The sequence below is a fragment of the Fusarium falciforme genome, chromosome 1, assembly GCF_026873545.1.
Source record: "Fusarium falciforme chromosome 1, complete sequence".
NCBI classification, from domain to species: domain Eukaryota; kingdom Fungi; phylum Ascomycota; class Sordariomycetes; order Hypocreales; family Nectriaceae; genus Fusarium; species Fusarium falciforme.
In genome coordinates this window covers 1820364-1838694 of record NC_070544.1, presented here as the reverse complement: position 1 = coordinate 1838694, position 18331 = coordinate 1820364, and the positions used below count along the sequence as shown (strand labels likewise).

General features: G+C 53.7%; 7 protein-coding genes across 7 annotated transcripts; 4 read left to right on the top strand and 3 right to left on the bottom strand.

Moving 5' to 3' along the window:
• Window positions 1-1605: 1605 nt before the first annotated feature.
• On the top strand, window positions 1606-4806 carry NCS54_00047100 (AMP deaminase; the record flags this gene model as incomplete). The annotated part of the gene is made up of 4 exons (XM_053146121.1): window positions 1606-1612; window positions 1723-3179; window positions 3237-4357; window positions 4416-4806. 4 exons carry the CDS (start codon window positions 1606-1608, stop codon window positions 4804-4806), a joined length of 2976 nt encoding a protein of 991 aa, XP_053002096.1.
• A 1265-nt stretch (window positions 4807-6071) lies between these two features.
• NCS54_00047000 (Actin cytoskeleton-regulatory complex protein SLA1) lies at window positions 6072-9610 on the top strand (the record flags this gene model as incomplete). The annotated part of the gene is made up of 4 exons (XM_053146120.1): window positions 6072-6269; window positions 6347-7706; window positions 7787-9535; window positions 9585-9610. 4 exons carry the CDS (start codon window positions 6072-6074, stop codon window positions 9608-9610), a joined length of 3333 nt encoding a protein of 1110 aa, XP_053002095.1.
• Window positions 9611-10240: 630 nt separating this feature from the next.
• On the bottom strand, window positions 10241-11293 carry NCS54_00046900 (Hypothetical protein; the record flags this gene model as incomplete). The annotated part of the gene is made up of 2 exons (XM_053146119.1): window positions 10241-10750; window positions 10811-11293. The coding sequence occupies 2 exons, from the start codon at window positions 11291-11293 to the stop codon at window positions 10241-10243; spliced, it is 993 nt and encodes a 330-aa protein (XP_053002094.1).
• A 661-nt stretch (window positions 11294-11954) lies between these two features.
• Window positions 11955-13202, top strand: NCS54_00046800 (Conserved oligomeric Golgi complex subunit 8; the record flags this gene model as incomplete). The annotated part of the gene is made up of 1 exon (XM_053146118.1): window positions 11955-13202. The coding sequence occupies one exon, from the start codon at window positions 11955-11957 to the stop codon at window positions 13200-13202; it is 1248 nt and encodes a 415-aa protein (XP_053002093.1).
• A 159-nt stretch (window positions 13203-13361) lies between these two features.
• Window positions 13362-14447, top strand: NCS54_00046700 (Mitochondrial glycine transporter; the record flags this gene model as incomplete). Its single annotated transcript, XM_053146117.1, has 2 exons — window positions 13362-13458; window positions 13555-14447. 2 exons carry the CDS (start codon window positions 13362-13364, stop codon window positions 14445-14447), a joined length of 990 nt encoding a protein of 329 aa, XP_053002092.1.
• A 127-nt stretch (window positions 14448-14574) lies between these two features.
• On the bottom strand, window positions 14575-16373 carry NCS54_00046600 (Hypothetical protein; the record flags this gene model as incomplete). The annotated part of the gene is made up of 2 exons (XM_053146116.1): window positions 14575-14811; window positions 14877-16373. The coding sequence occupies 2 exons, from the start codon at window positions 16371-16373 to the stop codon at window positions 14575-14577; spliced, it is 1734 nt and encodes a 577-aa protein (XP_053002091.1).
• A 1039-nt stretch (window positions 16374-17412) lies between these two features.
• On the bottom strand, window positions 17413-17971 carry NCS54_00046500 (Hypothetical protein; the record flags this gene model as incomplete). The annotated part of the gene is made up of 3 exons (XM_053146115.1): window positions 17413-17572; window positions 17682-17848; window positions 17942-17971. The coding sequence occupies 3 exons, from the start codon at window positions 17969-17971 to the stop codon at window positions 17413-17415; spliced, it is 357 nt and encodes a 118-aa protein (XP_053002090.1).
• Between the last annotated feature and the right edge of the window lie 360 nt (window positions 17972-18331).

Genomic DNA, 18331 nt, shown 5'->3' with positions numbered 1-18331 from the left:
ATCCAAAGCCTAGGGGCTCAATGCGCTCAAATCCATCAGGCATTGTGCTTCATCATCGATAGGCATGATGCGTACATCTCGGCCCGTGAATGAGCAATGACAGTAGTCTAAACGGTAGTTTCAACAATAACTTGTTAAATTATCTTTGAAGTAGGTGGCCACTAGGTAGGTACCTATCTATTCATGACTCCAAGGTATCTATCCTTCATAACTCGGTTTGCCATACACTGATGAGGAACCCACATGGTATCCTATCTTCGACGGCGAATATGCCCTTTCTGCAAATTAATAATGAAAGACGGCCCTGTGGTTGGAACGTGATGAGCATGGGATTAGAGTGGCGGCCAGAGGTCAACCATCTTGGCAGTTCTCGAGACGACATTCTAGCGGAGATCAGATGTCTATGACTACGTTCTCCCTAAACAACATTTCATCTGGGCGACTGGGTACGTATTAGGAAACTTGGGTCTTCCCCTGAATCTCGTGATCATCTTTGACTCAACTTAGTAGCCCTGCCTCGCTTTGAATCAGAGCATAGTTCGCATGAGAGATCTGGTTACCCAGACCTTGGGCCCTGCCTTATTCCGGGTCAGGTTCCCCGGAGTACCCCCACGGTAACTAGCAGCCGGATTCCGAATCAGTCGAGAGACCTAGAGGCTGTGCGATGATGTAGTCTCCCGTCCAGGATAGTCCTGGTTCCCGGATGAGACCCCGTATTACCGAACTGTCGATCACGGTAGCACTAATAACGTTGTTTTGGAAGACTAGAAGGATTTCCGACAACGTGTCGCATGTCCTAGGGGGGGCGTGGGACCATGTGATCGTTTAGAACGCTCAAGCCCGGCATATCGGGGGTTCGTATGTAACGCGTGACATACCCGGGAGCCCTGTCATTGCTGGCGAGTTTGGACCTCATTTTGGAAAAAGCGGAAGAGTTACACTACCTCCTGACCTATATGGTAACCATTGTCCAGTCGGAGTAAAAGCCCTGTTCCGTATTGTAGCTACCGAGAGTGAGGCTTTCGTTGGGTGCCTCGGAAGTTGAATGTTGTGATTGCAAGCGAATTGCCCGAGTAAACAATGTTCTACCAACTCGTTGACTTGGGTTAATGCCGATTCAACAATGCCGACCCATAAACGAATAAGAGTCAGGACTCGTGTGAGAACCAAAGACGAAATATTGTAAACAAAATATCTACGATAATGGATGTAGAGACATCCAACCGTTGAGCGCCACCTCCTTGGGCTGCAAAGAACAATCGAGGTTTAAGTCTCTCCAGTACCGAAGCACATGCCTCAAAAGGCCTAGTGCGCTGGAGCTCCCAGCCCCACCCGCGGCGGGCATTGCACCGACGCCCTCAGACCCTGTCCCTCATCCACATCCCGCCTTGTTCTGGGTGTGTCACACCGTCATACCTTGTCTCACTGCCTTACTTCTTACTTGCACGCCTCCTCAAAGACCTCCTCTTTCGTGCCGTCCCGCCTCTGTCAATCAAACCCGGACTGTTCGAGGAGTATTTATTCTCTTTCGCGAGACAATCCATGCGCCAAAAGTGCTCCATTTCCTATCAATAAGCTTGGATTTGATCAGTGTACAAGATCATTATGCCTGGTACGTAGCTCCTCTGCCCCTCTTCAACACTACTACACTCGATGCTTTGGTCTCCCTTCGACTCAAAGTCGCAGCAATTGACAGCTGTTCTGACTAAATAATTGCTCTAGGCAACGCCATTTTTGAAGAGAGCGAATCCACAGCTCTCGACGTACGAACTCGCGAGTCGGATGAAGAAGGCGAGGAGGCCCGGGACTCTGGAGCGACTGGCCATGGCGCCTCCGACGAGCAAGCAGCGTCCGACGCTGGTTCGCACCCCGACCACAGTGACGACGATCTCGAAGACGGAATGCTGTTGCGGGACCTTCCAAAGAGAACAACATTCTACGACCCCGTCGCTGAGCGTCAGATGAGCCAGACGGACGCGAAGTTCTTTTATCACCGAAACAAGGCCGATCTGCGAAGTGGCGGTGGTGCTGGCAGCCAGTCGATACCTCAGAGTCCCTTTCTGGCCTCCAGCTCTCGCCCTGCGACCGAGTATGGCGCAGATTCTATGGTTCTAGACTCCAATGGCCGTCGCGTTGATTCCTTTGCGCCTGGATTGGAGATGCCAGGCCCCGCTATCGACCCTGCAGCGATCACACAGTCGCCCACAAGGATTGAGCCCCATCCTGCGCCTTATCCTCCTAGCCACCCTTCAGTGCCCCCTACCCGAGCTGGAACTATCGCGCAGGAGCCACGAGTAGGCGACGGCCCTGCTGCTGGGTTGCCTGCTGGAGGTCTCTTCGACACTGAACCCCACATCACTGCTGAGCTCAGTGCCATTTCCAAGAACATCCAAAGGATTTTGGATCTTCGTCGCAAATACATTGCGCTTTCGCTGCAAGGGCCGGAAGACAACCCAAAAGATGACCCTGAATGGGACATTTATCCTCCCCCACCTGAGCCTGCATGGCAGCAACGTTCGCACCATCAAGCTGGTGCTGCAGAGCATATTCCTGGTCAAGAGAACGCAGGATTGAATGGCAATAAAGAGGCACCCGGTGGTCAATCACGATCAGAGACTCGGGAGAGCAAGCGACCAGTGCGAAAGCGGAGGCCAGGCGAAGACATCGGCGAGGACTTTGATATTGCCGATTTGCTACCCCTTCCCAGCAACGACGGGCGCACATACAAGCTAGATGATAGTGGAGTCTACCAGGTGTTTGAGCGCGATGCTGAGGAGCCTTCGATCCGAGTTCCTACAATCAGGGAGTTCTACATGGACCTGGACGACATCTTGGATGTCTCCTCCGATGGACCCAGCAAGAGTTTCGCATTCAGACGTCTCCAGTATCTTGAAGGCAAGTTCAACCTCTATGTTCTTCTCAACGAGTATCAAGAAACGGCGGACAGCAAGAAGGTGCCCCATCGTGATTTTTACAATGTTCGAAAGGTTGATACTCACGTTCACCACTCGGCATGCATGAATCAGAAGCATCTGTTGCGCTTCATCAAGAGTAAGATGAAGAAGTTCCCCAACGAGGTGGTACTATTCCGTGACGGAAAGCACCTCACCCTGGCCGAGGTCTTTGCCAGTATCAACTTGACCGCCTATGACCTCAGCATTGACACTCTTGATATGCACGTAAGTTTAGCGTTCTCCGGATCCAGCTGTTTCGAGATACGCGGCTGACTTTCACAGGCTCATACCGATTCATTCCATCGATTTGACAAGTTCAACCTCAAGTATAACCCGATCGGCGAGTCTCGTCTCCGTACCATCTTTCTCAAGACGGACAACTTCATTCACGGCCGGTACTTGGCCGAGATCACCAAGGAGGTCATTTCTGACCTTGAGTCGAGCAAGTACCAGATGGTTGAGTGGCGAATCTCAATCTATGGCAAGTCCATTGACGAGTGGGACAAGCTCGCTGCTTGGGTAGTTGACAACAAGCTCTTCTCGCACAACGTTCGCTGGTTGATCCAGATCCCCCGTCTCTACGACGTCTACAAAGCTAGTGGCTTGATGGAGACGTTTGAGCAGGTGGTGAAGAACGTTTTCCAGCCTCTTTTTGAGGTTACCAAGGACCCTTCAAGCCACCCAAAGCTACACATCTTCCTCCAAAGGGTGATTGGCTTTGATAGTGTCGACGATGAGAGTAAGGTTGAACGACGCCTCTTCAAAAAGTTCCCTGTGCCAAAGGTCTGGGACACTAAGCAGAACCCGCCTTACAGCTATTGGATCTACTACCTCTACTCTAACCTGGTATCTCTGAACTACTGGCGCAAGAAGCGCGGCTTCAATACTCTTGTCCTACGGCCACACTGTGGAGAGGCTGGCGACAGTGAGCATCTGGCTGTTGCCGCCCTTTGCTGTCACAGCATCAGTCACGGATTGCTCCTTCGTAAGGTGCCTCTTTTACAGTACATGTTTTATCTGGAACAGATTGGCATCGCCATGTCACCGCTCAGTAACAATGCTTTGTTCTTGGCATATGAACGGAACCCTTTCCACCAGTATTTCAAGCGAGGCTTGAACGTGTCACTTTCTACGGATGATCCTTTGCAGTTTGCCTTCACAAAGGAGCCTCTCATTGAGGAATATGCAGTGGCTGCGCAGATTTACAAGCTTAGTCCCGTCGACATGTGTGAACTGGCGAAGAACTCGGTTAAGCAGAGTGGCTACGAGTTGTCTGTCAAGGAGCAGTGGCTGGGACCAGGCTGTGACAAGCCGGGCCGAGAAGGAAACACCATGGTCAAGACAAATGTTCCTGACCGGCGTGAAGAGTTCCGGCACTTCACACTGATGCAGGAGAGGGAGGTGTAAGTCACAACCTTGGTCTCTTGATGCTCTTCCTGGCGCTAACCCTTTACCTCACAGGCTAGCAAAATATGTCCACTACAATGCTAACAGCGAGCTCTCGGCCCAACCTGGTGGCACTGATAGTAAGATGTCAGAGTCAGCAGTGTACATGGCCGGGCAGTCTACCGGCGCGGGTCTTCCCTCTGGTGATGAGCCCTCGAATGTGGAAGCGTCCCCGTCGGCTAGCTATCATGCCGCAACCGTAGGATCACCTACTGGATTATCGACTGGCCGAGACCAGACCTGGACTAGCGATGCCATGGCAGATCTTCACCTGTCGGGAAGCGATCCGAGGATGTTCCCAGGAATCTTCACACGAGGGCATCGCACTGGTAGCCTCCGCAACTTGGGCCAGGCTGCTGAAGGCCGGACGACATCTGACGATGTTTTTGGGCCCGATACATCCTGATTGGATATCACTAGGCAGCGAAATGCCTTGCGCAAGGCGCACTGGATAGGTTCGTAGAGTCATGTGAGTTTGGTATAGGTTGGGTTGACACGGCGGGACTATATAGACAGTAACGTTTTCAAGACTCTGATCAGATAGGTACGGTTGGGAACTGTAGAATGGGTCTTTTCTTGGTTAATCGGCTCCAAGGCCGGGCTTTCGAAACCGATAGTCTTTCAGCTCTCATGGATGCATAGGTGAAGTATGTGCGTAGAAGATGAGTACACCACATGTGGGTTTGTGCTCTAGACATATTGTACCTCAGCGATATGGGCTTTCGAGGTGCTGGGCTGTGCTAGAGAGTGGCTCCGGGATCTTGGACAGCGGTATATGAAGTTTAAAGAACATCGCCCACCGTGATTGACACAATAGTGACTTCTGCTTCAAATACGATATTGAACAGTGGTGCAAATGCCTTGCTGCTTACTGCAAGTTGCGTAGTGGGGAACTTGGAATACTGGCAAACAGATGCATACGCAGTTGTGTAAGGTTGTCCTGCTCCTTGCTCATCCGCGACAGCCGGATAGACTCATCTGAGTGACCTGGTACTCCATATGTCTATTTTCTCGGCCACGGCACTTATTTCGGTTGCCTTGCGTGACGTTAGGTGCCTTCAACGCAGCGCAGGTGAGCAAGTAGGCCGGTGGGACGGCGGCGATGTTGACGAAAGCATGTGGCTGAGGCATGCTATGTGCAAATCCATCTTCTGGAAAGGGCCTATGGAAGGGAGCTGACGTTGGACCTGCTCGCGGGGATCCAGTGGAGTTCCAGGGTTCGACCTTGGATGGAAGCCCAACCACCTCGTCACCGAAGCAATGGAGAAAATGCTGCCAAAGTAAGGGGTGACGCAAAATCCGCACCGTGATAGTAGCGAATTAGGTATATCACTACGTGCGCAAACAGCGTCAATTCGACACCAACTTAACCACGCTGGCGCTATGCCTAAACAGGTAGGCACCTACCTAACGACTTGTCCAGGAGGCTCAGGTTCTCGAACTTGGTAGGGGGAAGGTGCGTCGGGTCGGTCCATACCTACCTAGCCGTTGCTCGCTCCTCAGACAAACGACGCACTGCGTCACTTCGCATCGCATCGCATCGCATCGTTCCGCTTTTACTCGTCCCCCCTCTCCCCTTCGCCCTGCTCGTTAGCATATTCCCAGCGGATCCCTTCTCGAAGCACATCCGCCCACGGTGCAGCTTACTGAGCCGACTCACGACTCTCCGACATGGGGTTTCTGGGGGTGTACCGGGCCGTCTACGACTACGCGCCTCAGGCCGAGGGCGAGCTCGCAATCAACGACGGCGATCTGCTCTACGTCCTCGATAAGAATGGCGACGATGGCTGGTGGAAAGCAAAGAAGAAGGCCGGCGCTGACGATGAGGACGAGCCGACAGGCCTCGTGCCTAACAACTATGTTGAACAGGTGAGTTGGCCTTGACTGGGCCTCATACTCATGTGCCATCACGATGATACTGATCTCCTTTTCTTCCTTCCCCAAAGGCCAAACCTGTAGAGCACGCCCGCGCCCTTTACGATTATACGCGTCAGACCGACGAGGAGCTCTCATTTCCCGAAGACGCCCAGCTCGAGGTGTACGATACGTCAGACCCCGACTGGATCCTCACCGGCCTCGACGGCGAATATGGCTTCGTTCCGTCTAATTACATCGAGATCGGTGGCTCTGAAGAACCTCCAGCACCGTCGTTGCCTCCCGCCCCCCCAGCTCTACCTTCGAGGCCGCAACCTGCTCCAGCCCCCGAGCCCGAGCCCGAGACGGCATCTCCGGACCTACCGAGCAGCGCTGCACCCGCTCTGGCGGGTCCTGCTGCTGCTCTCGCGGGAGTTATGCATGCCCGTGCAGCCTCTCAACAGTCTGCAGCCCCCTCGAAACCTCCTCGCGCTTCCGTTACGTTCAGCGAGCCCCCAGAATCCGACGACGAGCCTATCCGATCCCCTGCTCTCCCTGCTCGACCGCGCGCGCCTGCTTCGCCGTCTCCGACATATGAGCATCCGGTTTCTCCAGTTAATATGCACTTCCACCAAGATCCTAATCGACGTCAGGATGTCGAGCGTACCCCTGGCGGTTTCCACTTGTACAATATCAATGAGATGATCTCAATTATGGGCAAGAAAAAGAAGATGCCTACCACTCTGGGAATTAACCTCCTGACTGGAGTGATTTTGGTTGCACCCGAGCATGCTTCAGATGGACCTTCACAGGAGTGGACTGCGGACCGGATGACGCATTATTCACGGGAGGGGAAGCATGTCTTCATGGAGCTCGTCCGCCCAAGCAAGAGCGTCGATTTCCACGCAGGAGCCAAGGACACTGCCGAGGAAATTGTCAGCGCATTGGGCGAGTTGGCCGGAGCTGTACGTGCCGAAGGACTCCGGGAGGTGATCATGGCGGGCAGCAGTGGTGGTGGCCAAAAGAAGGGTCAGGTTCTCTACGACTTCATGGCCCAAGGAGACGATGAGGTAACTGTCGCCGTAGGCGATGAGGTTATTATCCTTGACAACACCAAGAGCGAAGAGTGGTGGCAAGTTCGCCGACTGAAGAACGGCAAAGAAGGCGTCGTCCCGAGCAGCTACATCGAGATTACCGGTACTATCTCGTCATCGTCCGCCGGCATCAACTCTGCCAAGTCGCTAGTCGAGCAAAATCGCCTCGAAGAAATTCGATTGACAAAGGAGGCCATCAAGGCGAGCAAAGAACCTCAGCAGGTAGGACCGGGAATGCCTCTTCCCAAACGAGGTAGTAGCCTCATGGCGAGAGATAATGGTAGTAATTCGGGACAACAGCGGAGCCGTCGAGAAAATGGACGAAGCGATGGCAGCAGCCAGCCGCGATCCAAGCCTAGTGAGTGTCCTCTCTGCCGCCCCTTTGCCCGTGTCACCCCTTATTTGGGCATTCTGGATTCCATCAAATACTGACTCTAGACCTCCTAGAACCAGACTCGTCCAAGGTGCGGACCTGGACAGATCGATCCCGATCCTTCAGTGTTGAAGCCCAGTTCCTGGGCCTTAAGGACGGCAAGATTCACCTGCACAAGATGAACGGTGTCAAGATTGCTGTTCCGATCAGCAAGATGTCTCGTGAAGACCTCGAGTACGTTGAAAACTTGACAGGCATCTCTTTGGAAGACGATAAGCCACTGGCAGATGTCAAGCGAGCTAGGACCGCCGAGAAGAAGTCCTCCGAGTCTAGCACCACGGCCGGTGTGACCATCGAGAAGAACAAGTCCGACTACGACTGGTTCCAGTTTTTCTTGTCCTGCGAGGTTGCGGTAGGATTGTGTGAGCGCTACGCTCAAGCATTCATCAAAGATTCAATGGACGAGAGCGTCTTGTCCGATGTCGACGCAAGCACCCTCCGAGCTCTTGGCCTCCGCGAAGGCGACATCATCAAGGTAATGCGCCACTTGGACACCAAGTATGGCCGTACGCGTGGCGGGAAGAGAGGTGTTAGTTTTGCGGAGGGAGATGGCGAAGGTGCTTCTGGGGGTTTGTTCTCTGGACCTGGTGGTGCACTACGAAACAACACTCGCAAGGGTCGACCTGTGCCGGCGGTTCAGACAAGCGATGTCGTTGATGCTAGCGCTTTCTCCAAGTCAGACGGTTCCAAGGCTACTGACGAGGATGCGAAGTCGCCAATACAGACTAGCCCAGCGAACAAGAGCCCCGAACCCCGCCAGGCGGCTTCTTCAGGATTTGACGATGATGCTTGGGACGTCAAGCCCAGCAAGCAACAGCCACCACCGCAATCACAGCCGCAACCCCCAGCCGAGTCCGCCCCGAAGCCTGCCCCGGAACCATCGCCAGCCTCTCCTCCTCCAACCCAGGCTTTGACGGGATCCATGAAGGAGTTGTCGCTCTTGTCAGCACCGCTTGAGCCTACAAAGACTGAGCCCACCCCTCCAGCCCCCAAGGTCGAAGTTGCTCCTGAGCAAACACCAGCGTCGGTGCCTACGACTCAACCCCTCGGCGGCGCCACCCCGTCCTTCTTCACGTCAGTCGCGCAAGCACGACAACGTCCTGCTCCACCACAGGCATCAGTGAACCAGGCATCCCTTGTGCCTCCACCACCTCAAAGGCCTCTGTCGGCTCCGCAAACAGCTCAACCGAGTGGATTTGCTCCCCCACCGATGGTACCCCAGATGACGGGCGCGTTGCAGGGGCAGGTGGCACTCCCTGGCCAGAGCCTGAACGAGATAACCCAGGCTCGTCTGCAGCAGCAATACACTGCTCAGATGCAGCCTGCCATGACCGGCTTTCCTGGACCACAGGGCCCTCAGCCCATGATGCCCTTCCCTACCAGTGCCGGCCAATTCATGCAGCCAATGATGACCGGAATGCAGGCGCCGAACCAATTCCAACCGATGCAGGCTCAGCCCACAGGCTTCCAGCCATCGTTTTCGGCCACACAGTCTATGTATGGAGCCCCTCCTGGAGGCATCAACAGCTACCTGCCACCGGCCCTCGAGCCCCAGCGAACGGGTATGCCTGGTCTGCCACCCCAGGTTACTGGTATGGGCGGTATGAACAACACGATGAACAACACGATGACCCCCCAGCCCCTGGTGCCGCAGCAGACCGGTCCACCACCCCCAGTCCGCTTTGGTGTATCAAATGAGCCCAAGAAGCTTGCTCCTCAGCCAACCGGACGAAGAGCAAACTTGGCACAAGCGAGTAAGTTAAATCCTTGGCTGGCCCTAATCTCTGCTAACATCGCATGTAGCCCCCCAGAACCCGTTCGGATTCTGATCTCGTGCAAGCCTATACATAGCATCTAGTTGTTGGCGGCGCGTTATTGGTCATGGTTGGCGATTGCTTTGGACATGTTTCTTCACATCTTGTATGCATATCTAGTCTTTGTCAGGCAACCCTACTAGAAGTTGTGTGTATGACGATGGTAATACTAAATCAATGACCGGCTCAGAGCAGCCTGACTCGGTCTCTTCTATTTATACTAATCTATGTGTCTAAGCAATGCTGTGAGCGAATGTAAAGGCGCGAGTCTGCTGGCAAGGCGATTGGCGCCTCACGAAAGATTCGGCGCATGATCGTGTCGAGGACGACCAGATGCGCCTCCCTCCACCCCTTGACTTTCACGACGCAATTCATAGTAGACAGGGATAGAAAACAGCCCTTGGCTCTAGAACTGAACATGCATATCCCTGAAGAAAGGATAATACAGCTCATGGCATTTAACCAAGTGCCAATGATGTAGGCAGATCAGTAAGCAACCCCGCAACTCAATTGACCGTGCCAAGCAATCAAAACACCATGCCCCCAGGAATCTAAGCGACCAAGCAAAGAGAGTAACCAGAAACGCGCGTGATTGCAACAAGACTAGGCGATCTATGAAGATTGGAATCACCGTGAAGGACAAACTCAAGCCTTGCGACGTCGTCCACCAGAAAGTTTGGCCGCTCCCGTTCCCACAGAAGAAAGATCGATCTCAGCCTCGGTCACTGGGGCGTCTGGGGTTTTGTCCTGCGAGTCTGACGAGGGCTCGAATCGCTTGCGAACAGCCCGGATCATCATGAAGAACCAGTAGAAATTGAGACTGTTGAGCGTGATGTTACTGGCGAGGTATGCCGCACCCAGCCACACAGGCACCGTTGAGTCCTCGTGTGCGAATGCCATGGCTGGTGTTGTGAGCGCCTCGACGTTGGGGTGCGTGTTAATGCCAGCCCACACGTCTTTGAAGACACTGAAGGACATATACGTTCCGTACACAAGCCGGCAGGTGAAAAAGGTGAAGAGGAGCATGAGGCCGTTGTAGAGCTGAGCGCGTGTGCCCGTCATGCCCACCTTGTCCATGAACCAGTGAACGTTGAGGAAGGGGGTTGACAATTCCCAGAGGATGAATACGCAGGCATAGTAGTTGAGAAATGGGCGCTGAAGTGAATTCTGGTTAGTACAAAAGGCAAAGAACACAGGAAGTTTTGAAAGACATACAAAGCCCAGAGAGTACACCAGCAGGGCAGCGATAGCATGCGCCAGCGTTCCCAGGCCAAAGACATCGAGATTAAGGCTGGTTACGACCAAGTCCCAAAGGAAGTAGCCGGCTGCAAGGGCCTGGATGAAGCCAGCGGCACCAGTATAACCCCAAATTCGCTCCTCCCAAGTCATGTTCTTGATCTCGTTATCGGTGAACATGACCCAAATGGCAAGGCCGTTGATGAGGCAGCTCTGTACCATGGAAACAACGTGGGCATCCCAGTTCAGTCGTCGCTTTCGCGGGAGCTTCGAGTAGTGCTCCGGGGCCAGCAAATTCGATATCCATGGCGAAATTGGCCAGAAGATGACCGAGTATAGAAGAGCAGCAGCCAGAACCTCGTGAATATGGAGCGGTAGCGAGGGGAGATCGAGCAAGTCAGCCCAGGGCTGTGCTTTCTCGGCGAGCCAAGGTACGGGTGGGAGGAAGAATGGGTCTTTCATGGTTAGGTTTGGTCGCAATCGGGGGCGCAGAAGCGGTCGCGGTCAGAGTTGCAAGGTGCAAGTTGAGGGAAGAGGGAAAGCCTGGGATAAAGAGAGAAAAAGGCAGACAATGCGACGAGGCAATGCGCCTCAGGAAACAAAACGGGCAGCCTGCCTGTATAAAAAGATCAAGGTCACGTCTGTTGGGGAACCTCACGTGGGAAAGGCACGGGTACAGGTGTGTGCCGCAAGCCATCACGGAGCTTATTTCAGTATTCGTACCTTTCCCCAACCGTTCTGGGCATTAGCGGCCGTTCCTCTAGTCCTCAATAGGCTTGAACTACGCAAAGTATCAATGTTGGGGAGGCAGCTCCAGCCTTAGGTAATCAGGGGACCTACCTGATGTGGCAGTGTGTCGACCGTCTTCCTTACCACCCCACCAGCTCCTGTCAGCCAGCTGCCAGCTGCCACCTCACTCGTTAAGAGCACCAGATACAATCACGACGGACGCAACACACATTCGCTACACTAGTTCATCGACTCCGCGGCTAAACGGACCTGGTACGCATATATCGGACAGAGATCGACTCCACGTGAGCGCGTCGTTCGGCTTCCTGATCCGCCCACTCTTGCAGGCCACCCGAGCTCGTCTCAGTTCAACGATCATACCCCTTTGGTCATCATGGCTGAGGCGCTGCGAGACCTGCTCGCTCCTGACCTGCAGGCTGACCCTGGCGCATTGGAGTATCTGATATACCTTGCAGAACAGCAGTCCGACTTCTTGCAAACCTCCGAGCCTCAGGTCCTTTCCCAGACGTCCCACTCACTCCTCCTGGCTGTCCAGGCACTTTCGAAGCGGTCACATAAACCCGTCGTCGAGTCGGCAGCCAGCCATGCCACGTTACGGCAGTCGCTGCCAACACTGGCCCAGCGAGCTTCCGATCTTGTCCAAGCAGTACCTCGCCTTGATGCACAGGCAGAGCACTTCTCGTCCGCCTTTGGAAAGGCGAGCGAGAGCAAGTTGCTGGCTCGAAGAAAACAAGCCCTGCTACTCCTTCGAAACTCGGAACGCCTCGTCGATGTGATGGAGATGCCCTTGCTTCTTTCATCTGCTGTCTTGGCCACCCCCGTCAACCATTCGTCCACTCTCGAGCTCTATGCCCACGTCCGTCGCCTGGCATCCCTCTACCCAGATTCACCCCTCGTCACATCAGTTCTGGAGGAAGCGGACGCTGCCATTCGACAGATGGCAGCTGATCTCGTTGGCACGCTGAAGGCGCCCAATCTGAAGCTGGCTGCCGCTGTTAGGACGATCGGCTGGCTGAAGCGCATCATCCCAGACCTCGTTACGGACACACCGACTGAGGATGCCCTCCCTGCTGTTTTCTTGGTCTGTCGCTTGGCCACACTTTTGACGACACTGGAAGCGTTAGAACCTCTCAGAGATCTTGCCGACGAGGAACGCCTTCGGCAGGACAAGGCAGCTAGCTCATGGTCTGGTGGGCAACAGACCGAGCGCTATCTCAAGCGGTTCATTGAGATCTTCCGTGAGCATAGCTTCAGCATAGTCTCTGTATTCAAGAGCATAAGCTCGAGCTTTGCTCCACCAGCTGAGCACGATGCCGACCCCTTGCGATTGTTGCCGTCGCCAATGGCCACATTTCCCCTCCACCTCGTTGAGATGCTCGTCGAGACTTTGCGCATTTATCTGCCTACAGTCAAAGACCAGACGTCAAGGGAGAGCATTTTGACGCAGGTCCTCTACTGTGCGGGTAGTCTCGGCAGACTGGGGGCTGATTTCGGAATGCTTCTCGCCTCCATTGGCGTCGATGAGTGGGTTGAGCTGGTCAAACGACATCGCCTTCTTGCTGGACGCCTTGAATCAGTCATAGGCGACTATCGAGGCAGTCATGCTAGCGTCGCGAGTTGAGATGGTCTTTTGGGCCAACCTCTGAATGCAATCCACACGTGCCCGATGCAACAAAGTGGGGTGAAGTCATGAAACGGGGTCTGACACTTTTGGTCCGATTTCATCCTGTCACGTCACTCAATCAGTTCCCCGACATGTGGCCGGAGTCTGCGACTAGCCATGGGCCTCACAATTGCCAGTTCCCCAGCGCAGCACAATGATGCCGTTGCATCCCCACCAATGACTGAGCAACGGGCCTCACGGCCAGCAAACTCAGGTATGCCTTCCAACGGGGGCCAATGGCGACCGGCACACCCGGCGCTCATCGGCCTCGATCTGTCTGGTCGCTTTTTTTCCTGACATGACCATCCAGCTCGCCATTTTGTCTCCGGCCTCGGCTCCGGAGTTGCTTCCGCGGTCATTCTTCAGCCTCTAGACTTACTCAAGACCCGGGTTCAGCAGTCTGGAGGCTCATCACTCACCGCCACGCTACGCGACATCAGGCAGTCTTCAAGCCTGGTGCAGTCTCTCTGGAGAGGCACTGTTCCATCTGCCCTGCGAACGGGCTTTGGCTCAGCCCTTTACTTCACTTCACTTAATGCTATTCGCCAGCACGCCCAGCGGACGGGCATCCTGGGACGGCGGCTCCAGACTCAGGGTGGCTCCTCCGTCTTGCCATCACTCACCAACTCTGGCAACCTCGTATCAGGCGCCATTGCGAGGACATTTGCTGGATTTGTATTGATGCCTTTGACCGTCATCAAGGTTCGGTTCGAATCTAGCCTTTACTCGTATCCGTCTCTGGCATCTGCAGCCCTCGATATCCGGCGGACAGATGGGTGGCGTGGTTTCTTTTCAGGATTTGGCGCCACAGCACTCCGAGATGCACCTTATGCTGGAATGTATGTGCTTTTTTACGAGATGCTGAAGTCACAGCTGGGCTCTCTGGCAGCAAAGCCTGGGGCTTCGTCTGGTGACGGTCCGACCAAGATGCAGGCCACTCTTGCTAGTTCTGTCAACTTCACCTCAGCCATGCTCGCCGGCGGAGCATGCTCGGTTGTCTCCAATCCCTTCGATGCAGTTAAGACACGAATCCAGTTGCAGCCACAGGAGTATAGGAACATTTGGCATGCTTGGTATAGAATGGTGACTCAAGAAGGCGTTCGTTCACTTTGGGATGGTCTTGCACTGCGTATGAGCCGAAAGGCGATGAGTTCGGCGTTGGCGTGGACTGTCTATGAGGAATTGATTCGCCGGGCCAGGTGAATTGGTATTTGTACAACAACTGTAACAACAACTCATCTCATAAATAAAATAGATGGCTAGCGCTCAGGAACTGCATAAAAAAAAAAAAAAAAACTTCACAACTCATACCCAATCCGACCTTTCAGGTTTAAGCCGGGCGTGCCCCAGCCAAATACATCAAGAGCGATGGTGACTTGCTTCTACGACGCTCCTTCTTGTCACTCTTTTTCCGCACCCACTCAAACTCCGGGTCGTCTCTGCCATGCTTCTTCTCCTCGATCATCAGCATCTTGCCACGTTTCTGGCGGATGTACTTGGTGTGCTTCCACAGCTGATCTTGTTCCCACTCGGGCACCCAACGCTTGATCAAGACGTACTCGGGATCCTTGAGAAAAGGTTAGTTCGAGGTCTGGCATAAACTGGGATGGGGAAGGGACAAGGGATACGTACGTCATCGAGATCAAACTCAACCCCGTAGGCTCGCAATGACTCGATCGACAGATGTCGACGAGCCATGCGAGTGTAGGTCGGTCGGGGACCTTGGGCGACGGCCATAGGGGCAGCCTGGTTGGTGTGGACGACGTGGTTGGGGTGGGTGATGGGACCGACGAGTCCAGTATGAGGGACAGGAGCGCCATGAGGGACATGGCTAATCTGACCCATGTTGGGAACCATCCCATGATGTGGTAGGGGGCGATAGGGTGGCTGGGGCGAAGGTTCCTTCTTGATCTTTTCCTTCTTCATGATGGCGTCTATTGCCTCATCGTCGAGCCCAGACTTGACGAGATCTTCCCTCAGTCGCTTCTGATACTCTTTCTCCTTGGCCTCCTTCTCAGCTTTTTCCTTGGCGATGCGTTCCTTCTCCTCTCGCTTGTACCTCTCAACGGCTTCGGCTGCCTCTCGTTCCTTCTGGTCCTTGAGTTTTTTTTCATCCATGGCGCGCTGTAGCTCCTTTCTCTTATACTCCTCAACTGCGTCGTTAGCCTCCTTCTCGCGGCGGTCGCTCTCCGCCTTGGCCGCATCCTTTGCTCGGAGTCGCTTCAGATCAATCGCCTTCATGATGCGTTCCTCCTCTGCTTCTCGGGCTTCCTTTTCCTTCATCGCGTCCAACTCACGTCTGGACTGTTTTAACTCTTCCTCTTTGCGGTATTTCTCCACGATGCGACGCTCATCATCGTCGCGGGCATTGGCAAGTTGGACTTTCTCAAGCTGTTTGCGAGATTGCTCAGCCTCCCATTCCTCACGATAGCCCTTGACAAGTCGTTGCTCATTCTTCTCACGTTCGCTTGCAAGGCGCGTCTTTTCCAGCTCTTTGCGGGATCGTTCAGCCTCCCATGCCTCTCGGTGGCCCTTGATCAATTGCTGCTCATCTCTCTCTCGAGCGCTGGCAAGACGTATTTTCTCCAGTTCCTTGCGAGACTGTTCAGCCTCCCACTCCTCGCGGTAGCCTTTGACCATTCTCTGTTCATCCTTCTCGCGGGCACTAGCGAGGCGCATATCCTCGAGCTCCTTGCGGGCTCGCTCTACTTCCCATTCCTTCTGCGCCACGTATGATGAGGAACCCGATCGAGACCGAGAGTGCGAGCGACGCCGACGGGAAGATCGTCGCACAACCTGCTTTCGGCGATCGTCGTCATCGTCGTCATCGTCGTCAGATGAGAAGTCGTTGTAGATCCGGTTGTTGATGATGACGGGAGCTGGTAGTGGAGGGCTACTGGTGCGACGGTCACGGGACCGGGAACGCTCACGGGACTTGGATCGGGATACGACAGTGGTGAGGCGATCAGGTCCGAGGCGACTAGGGCCGGCAGGTGCATCGTAGTAGCTGTGAGGGCGCTGCCCACCCGAGACATAGCGGACACCACCTGGTGATGGGCCGCGTCGACGGACGTGGATGCGGTAGTCTTCGTCGTCGGAGTCAGTGTAACTGTAGCTGCTTCTACTCATTGTTCCAGGCAGCCAACACCGAAAGTGAAGTGAAGTTAGTGAGAGGCTGTTGATAAGCAAGCAGCTGAGAGGACTAAGGCGACGATGTCTCTCTGTGTTTGGAAAGCGACTTGTTGCTTTGGTGAAGAGCTTGGGATGAGACTTTCAAGGTATCGTAAGAGTAGAAATATGAGGAAGGATAACAAGAGGAGGGGAGGAGAAGAGTAAAGAAGTAAGGAGGAGGGCGTAAGCAGACGACCGACACAGGGCGTCCTCCGTCGCGGCATGGGACCGTGATAGGGCTGGACATGCGAAGGCGGGGCTGAAACTCAGGTGGGGGCTGAAATCCGGCTTGAACGCATGGTCCCTAGCCCTCGAAGAAGTGCGAGATGCAAAAAGGCGCAGCGCTAGTCAATCAAATGTCTTTTAGCTTATCGAGCATGGTTGGGCCGAGGGAACGATCTGGATGTTCATAGCGGACGATGAAACCGGCGGTGAGCAAGACTGAAGTGAAGTCAACAAGCTTCAGAGAATGACCACGATTGCTTGATTCATGAGATGATCAGAGAAACTATGTACATGTCGAAGGCCGCTGAGGGAGCTGGAGGCTGGAGGCAGGAGGCCGAGTGTAACAAGCATGAAGTCATTGTGGTCATTGTGATGAGAGGAGCATTGGGGGCCAAATCTGCATAGTCGCATTGGCTGCCTGTCGTGCGTCTTGCATATTGCACAGCCATCCAGGTGATTCCGAGTGAAGGGGAGGCCGTCCAAAGAAAGCCACACTGCAAAACCACTCTGGTCGAGGTGGTCACGTCGGTATTAAGTGGGCTCAGAGCGTGCGGCGCAGCGGTAGGGCTGGGGACGCAAGAGTCATGGCGGCACCGAGAAGGTGGGCGGCAATTGAAACAGTTTTTTCTGCATTTGAAGGCGTCGGCGGCTCGGCACCCAACGTGACTCGACGTGGAGAAGCAGCGGCTAGGACTGAACCAAGAGGTAGCCAAGAGGCAGCCTAGGTAGGTATGGAACACCCAAACCTGTGGCGAGCATCCTGGCGCTTAAGTTATTTGGCGCGGAGCATCTGCTCGATGTGCTCGCGGCTGTTCTTATGTGTTGTCTCCAGATACAGCAAGCGTTGGCTCAGCTTGTCCACCTCACTCTCCAGACCTTGTGTCTGACCCTCAAGCTTCTGTCGTAGGGAGTCTACGGGAAGGGAAACGAACCTAGCAGGCGCAAACAAACACCACCGACGTTAGGCCACGGAAAAATGCTGGTGCGGGGTTGGGAATGGATGATGGGTAATATCGCGGGGGTTTGGGGGAGGGTACATACATTTTCCCGACACCTTCGTAGACAACGGCGTCCTCAGGCAAGCTGGCCATCTCGCTCAGAGTCAGCTTAACGAGGCGCTGTTCTCGCTGCTTAGCAGTCATCTGGGTACGGGCCAGGCCGATCTGTTGCTGAGCTGCAATAGCCTGGCTCTCGATCTCCCGCACCAGCTGATCGAGCATTAGCAAACAGGTGGCACTGGAGGCTGACTCACGATCTGGAGAAGGGCGGTATTGCGCAGAAGAAGGCAAGGGAATGCATACCTTTTGCAGGGCCTCATTCGGGATAGACATGGTGAGTTATGGAGCGCCCGCGAAGTGAGTGGGCGTTGATTGACCTGGGTTGTTGATAATGGCAGAGGGCGAGATGGTCAAGGGAAGAGCGGTGGGAATAATGGGTAAATGCATATATGAAATTGAAATAATGCTTAAAGTAAGGGATAATATTAAAAAATAAATAAATAATTCTTTAGGTATTATAAGATAATAATAAAATAATATATTTTATTATTAAAATCTTTATTAATTTTATAATATTTAAAATAATTAAATAATATTATTTTAATAATTAAAATAATATAAATTTATAAATATAATAATAAAATAATAAACCTTAATAATTAAATTAAGATAAAATTATAAATAAAAAATAAG